We start from the raw sequence: 5793 nt of genomic DNA, 5'->3' as shown, positions 1-5793 counted from the left end.
TGGAGGAGGTCTCAGGGGTCAGATTTCATCCAGCTTGTATAAAGGTCCTGTGGTCAGGACTTTTATGTATATATAGGAGGCCCAACAAATCTGCAGCCCCAAACTAACTCTCAGCTGGGGCATGCAGGGCAAGACCTGGACCCTCCCTCATCATGTGCACAGAGGGAAACAGAGGCTGAGAAAGGGCAGAGCTCATCCAAGGTCACTCATGGAGGTAGGAGCAGTCATGGGTTCCAAGTATTTGTCCCTGATCCCAGTACTATGGCACACACAAGGAGGGACCATACCCACCCACCAGGCTCCTCTTGTTCAGAGGCATCTTGATTCCTCAGGCTGATCATTTTGAGAACTGGACTCCAGACCCTGCCTGGTGGTGCAGGCCTGTCATTTGAGTCATTTAGGAGGATGAGGCCAGCCTGAACAACTTAGTGAGACTTAAAATAAAAAGTCAAAAGGAGTCTGGGAATGTAACTCTTGCTAGAGCATCTGCCTAGAATCCCCCAGTGAGGGCCTGGGGTGTGGCTACTCAGTGGTTGAAAAATCAGCCTAGTATTCAGGAGGCCCTGTGTTTAATCTCCGATAATGAGAATGAACAAAACAAAAATGGATTCCAGAGGTTAGACTGTGTTTCAGAACCCAACCTGAGCTCTGCTCAGAGCCCAGATCAGCAACAATGTCCAACTGACTCAATTCCAGAAGAGCCATGCCCTTAACAGACCTCCCACAGCAAGGGTCAGACTTGGAGCCACAGCCCTATACATCCCTCTCTTCCAGGACCAGTCACAATGGACTCCTGATTCAAAAAGCCTCTCAAAGGTACTGGAGAGATGGCTCAGCAGAGGACCTGGGCTCTGTTCTCAACATCCCCCTCAGGCAGCTCACACACACCTGTAACTCCAGTTCTAGGAAATTTGTTGCCCTCTTTTGGCCTTTGCAGGTACCTGCATGCATGTGGTACACATAAATCTATGCAGATGCACACATACACATATTTTTAAAAATTCTTTATTATTTTATTTTTATGTATGAGTGTTTTGCCTGCATGTATGTAAGTGTACCCATATGTGTAATGCCCACAGAGGCCAGAAGAGGACATTGGAGCCCCTGGAATTGGACTTATACACAGTTGTGAGCTGACATGTGGGTTCTGGGAATGGAACCTGGGTCCTCTGCAAGAGCAATCAGTGCTATTAACCATGGAGACATCTCTCCAGACCCAGCTTTGTTGTTGTTGTTGTTGTTGTTTGGTTGGTTTTTGTTTTGTTTTTTAAGATAGGGTCTTCCATACCCCCAACTGGCCTGGAACTTGCCACGTAGACCAGGCTGGCCTTGACCTCACAGAGATGCACTTGCTTCTGCCTCCTGAGTGCTGGGATAAACGGAACGTACTACCACACCCAGCCCCAATTTTTTTTAAACTTAAAAAAAAAAGAGTATTATAGCCTCCCAACCACCCAAGGACTGCCTTCCCTTCTGCACACAACCCTTGAGTAACAAGAAGCAAGGACAGATTGTCTTCAGTCCACTGAAGTCTTCTCCTACCAGTATATCCTGCACATGTAAAGTGGTGTGCCTGTCATTACCAGCTGCCACCAGTTTGGGAGCTGATGGATGAGGAGGCGGTCTGCTGGCTCCACTCTAGCCCCCAGGACTACAGCTCTCTCCCTCTGCCGGCAAGATGAGCTAGCTCTTTGTCCCCAGCCTGCAGATCCAGCCCTTACCCAGGTTCACTCTTGCTGCGGGAGACCTCAGCCCCAGATCCCATCCCAGGGATGTGTTGGGAGAGGGAAAACACGTCATGTGGAAGCCAGAAGGCAGCTCCACTCAAGCAGGTTCCTTCTTCCCAGTTTCCACCTCTGGATATTGATGTCTAGGTCCAGAGCTGACCAGATGACCGGACAATCCACCTGGGCTGACTTAGACATGGGTGGGTGGTGCATTAACAAAAGCAAGTAAGCAACTGATCTAAAGATGCAATCAGAGCCAGATGTGATACCTCATGTCTATAATCCAGAGAGTGGAGACAGCCTTCAATGAGAGACCTGTCTCAAAAGAAGAAGGTAAATCAAGTGTGGTGGTAGATGTCTTTAATCTGTGCACTTGGGAGGCAGAGGCAGATGGATCTCTGTGAGTTTGAGACCAGCCAGGTCTACATATGCATTCCAGGCCAACCAGGTCTACACAGTGAGACCCTGTCTCAGTAAGTAAGGTGGAGAGCAATAGAAGAAGACACCCAATATCCACCTCTGGCCTCTACAGCTACTCACACACACTGTGCATGCATACTTCATTCCCAACACTTGGAGACTGAGGCAGGAGAATTGTAACTTTGCAGCCAGCCTGGGCTACATAGTGAGACCCTATCTTGGGGGGGGGGGAAACCCAACTAAACTAAATATAAAAGTTAGTCAGGTGTGGTGATAAATGCCTCTAATCCCAGCACTCAGGAGTCAGACAAGAGGATTTTTAGTTTAAGGCTTACCTGGATTACACAGTGAGTTTGAGGCCAGCCTAGACTATGTAGCCAGATCTTGTCTCAAAAACAAAAAATAGAGCTGGAGAGATAGCTCAGCATTTAAGAGAGGACCGGGTTCAGTCCCCAGCACCCACCTGAGCTTTTAACTGTCCTCAACTCCAGTTTCCAGAGAATCATATGCCCTCTTCTGGCCTCTGTGGGCATTGCACACATGAAATGCCCTTACATACATGCAGACAAAACACTCATGCATAATAAAAATGAATCAAAATTTTTTTAAATAAAATAAACTATAGCCTGGTGTGGTGGCATGCCCTTAATCCCAGCACTGGCCAGGAAGAGGCAGGTGGAGCTCTGTGAGTTCAAGGCCAGCTTGATCAAATTCCAGGCCAGCTAGGACTACAGGGAGACCCTGTCTCAAAAACCCAAAATAAATAAGGTGGAGCGGGTGAAAGGAAGATGCCTAGTGTCTACCTCTGGCTTGGGAGAAGGGTAGAGGTGATGACTGACTCTCAGGAAACCAGCCCCTCCTCTTCCCTCAGCGGAATTGCTCACCTAGAGCTGGAGATGTGCCCATGGCAGCTGAAGAGCGCACAGGTTAGCAGGACCCTATCCTCACTCACCAGTGAGGGGGGGTGTAGAGACTGGATGTGTTCCCTTTCCTAGGGGTCCTTCAGCAGACGGTGGGTGGATGGGTGAATTTTGGATGGAGGGAAGGACAGAGGGATGAATTTGTGGATGGATGAAAGGATGGATGGATGGGTTTATGAATGGGTGGAGGGAAATATGGATTTTGAGGATAGATGGATGAATGGTGGGTGGGTGGATTTGAGTACAGATGGATTTGTGATGGATATATGTATGAAATTTTGGATGGAGGATGGACAGATGAATGGAGGGGTAAGTGGATGGTTTTGAATGGTAAATGGAGGAAAAGCTGAATGGATGGATGTTGGGGTGAAGGGCTAGAGGGATGAATTTTTGCCTTGGAGAGACATTGGAGTGGGTCCTTTTTGGTCAACAAGGCAGAAGTTACTGGGGTGTGGGAAGAGACCCATAGCTCCCGATAAAAGGACAACTTCTGAATTCCAGAATACCCACAATCTGCTGTGAAACCTGTTGAAGTTTTGGTCAATGGCAGGAGCAATGGATGGGTGGAAGAATTTTTGAATGAATGGAGGAATGAGTTGATGAAATTTTGGGTGGAGAAATGGATGGATAGATGTTGGGAGAGATGAATTTTTGGATAGATGGAGGGATGAGTTGCTGTATTTTGATGAGTAAGCAATGAATTTGGGGGTAGAAAGATGGAGGAATGAATTTTGGAATAGATGGATGGATGGATGAATTTTGTTTGCTTTTTGTTTTTTGTTTTGCTTTGAGACAGGATCTCACTATGTAGCCCTGGCTAGCCTGGAACTTACTTTGTAGACCAGACAGGCCTCAATCCCCAGAAATCTGCATGTCTCTGCTCTCCAGAGTGTCCAGATTAAAGGTGTACACCACCACACCCAGTCCTGGATTTATGAATTTTGGATGGATGGAGGGAGGGAACAATGGATAGAGAGGGAGGGGTGGTTCTGTGAATAGATTGGTACTTGCGTAGATGGGGATGGTCACGTAGATTGTGTGAATGGGTGGATAACCTGTGTGTGGATGATAATTGGACAAATTTAAGACTTTCTCAGACTTTCTCAAAAGAATTTTTCTACATCTCAGAAATGTGAGGTCCTGATACCCCCTAGAGGCCAGAGTCTCTAACTGCCCAGTTCCCCTTAAGTCCCCAGGGAACTAACCTGAAAACCAGGGGTATGCATTTGGACAAAGTTAGGGGCCAGGAAAATAAAGGTATATGGAGACCCAAGCTGTCTCTGTCCTTGATGTTTCCTGTGACCTTGGAAAACTCCAACCCCTGAAGCTCTGTTTTCTCTTGTGGAAAACCATGCTCAGTCAAGTCAGATGCAGGGGTTGCTAGGAGACAAACCAAAGGATGCGTAAAGTGTCTGAAAAAGTTGATAACTGACACCTGAAAGGGGAACATGGTTTTCTTCCCAGAGGTAGTCCTGTGCTGGACTCTCACACAATGTCCCTCCAGTCCAGCTATAGAGGACAATGAATCCCTAGACCAGATCACACCAAGACAGGCAGATGGGGACATATTTATTCTCCAGGGGTTCCAGGTTGGGATGGGAAGCGCCCAGCCTCAGTGGTGGACGACCCCGGAAATGAGGAGGGAGGAGAGGGCCCAGAGATCTCCTGGAGTTTGGCCTCCTGGGCCTGGGCCAGCTGAGCTGTGTGCTCAAAGGCAGCCTGCAAGAGGTGAGATGCAAGGCAGGTGGTCCAGGTGACCAGATAGGCCAGGTTCCAGGAGGTCAGCATAGTTGTGTGCTCCACCCACAAGTACAGACGTCTCATCAAGGCCAGGGCTTCTGGTACTGGTACGGCAGAATTCTGCAAAAGAGTCTGGGCAGGGAAGAGCAAGGGCAAGGACTATAGAGATGGCCCAGCAGACACCTAGGGTCAAACCTGAGGACCTGAGTTTGATCCCTGGGATCCATATGTTGGGAGGACAGAATCAACTCCCTGAAGTTGTCCTCTGACCTTTACTTGCATGCATGGCACACACACACTCACACATACACACACACACACACACACACACACACAAGACATACATGAATAAATAATAAATGACGAGCTGGGCATGATGGCACACATCTTTAACACCAGCACTTGGGAAGCAGAGGCAGAGGGATGTCTGGGAGACCAAGGCCAGCCTGGTCCACATAGTGAGTTCCAGGCCAGCTGGGGCTACAGGAAAACCTTGTCTGAGAAAACAAAAACAAAGTCAAACAAAAAATAATAATAATAAATGGAAAAAAAGTTACTCTCTTTGAGGCTGAAGAGACAGTTCAGTGCTTAAGAGTATATATATATTGATCTTGCTGAAGGCCCAAGTCTGGTTTCCAACACCCACATTGAGCAGGCTCACAAACCACCTGTAATTCCAGCTCCAGGGGATCTGACACCTTCTTCTGGCCTCTGAGGGCATCTGTACACACATGGCATACACAGACAAAAAAAATAAAAATAAATCTTTAAGGCTGGAAAGTGGCTCAGTAGCTAAGAGTACTTGCTGCTCTTGCAGAGGACCAGAGTTTGGTTCAGGGAACCCATGCTAGGCAGCTCACAATCACCTGTAACTCCAACTACAGAGATCTGATGCCCTCTTCTGGCCTCCATGGGCACTTCACTCACATGCACAAACACACACACACACACACACACACACACACACACACACACGCACACACACA

General features: G+C 47.9%; 1 protein-coding gene across 1 annotated transcript in view; it reads right to left on the bottom strand.

The window, feature by feature from the left end:
* Positions 1-4631: 4631 nt before the first annotated feature.
* Positions 4632-5793, bottom strand: part of Tmem270 (transmembrane protein 270) — a 7484-nt gene continuing 6322 nt past the window's right edge. The window contains exon 3 of the mRNA XM_008848393.1: positions 4632-4927. Coding sequence (XP_008846615.1) covers positions 4637-4927 — 291 coding nt within the window. The 3' untranslated portion in view covers positions 4632-4636. The remainder of the gene's footprint in view (positions 4928-5793) is intronic.

The sequence above is a fragment of the Nannospalax galili genome, unplaced genomic scaffold, assembly GCF_000622305.1.
Source record: "Nannospalax galili isolate Female #2095 unplaced genomic scaffold, S.galili_v1.0 scaffold644, whole genome shotgun sequence".
In the NCBI taxonomy this organism is placed as follows: domain Eukaryota; kingdom Metazoa; phylum Chordata; class Mammalia; order Rodentia; family Spalacidae; genus Nannospalax; species Nannospalax galili.
This window is presented reverse-complemented; position numbering and strand designations above follow the sequence as displayed.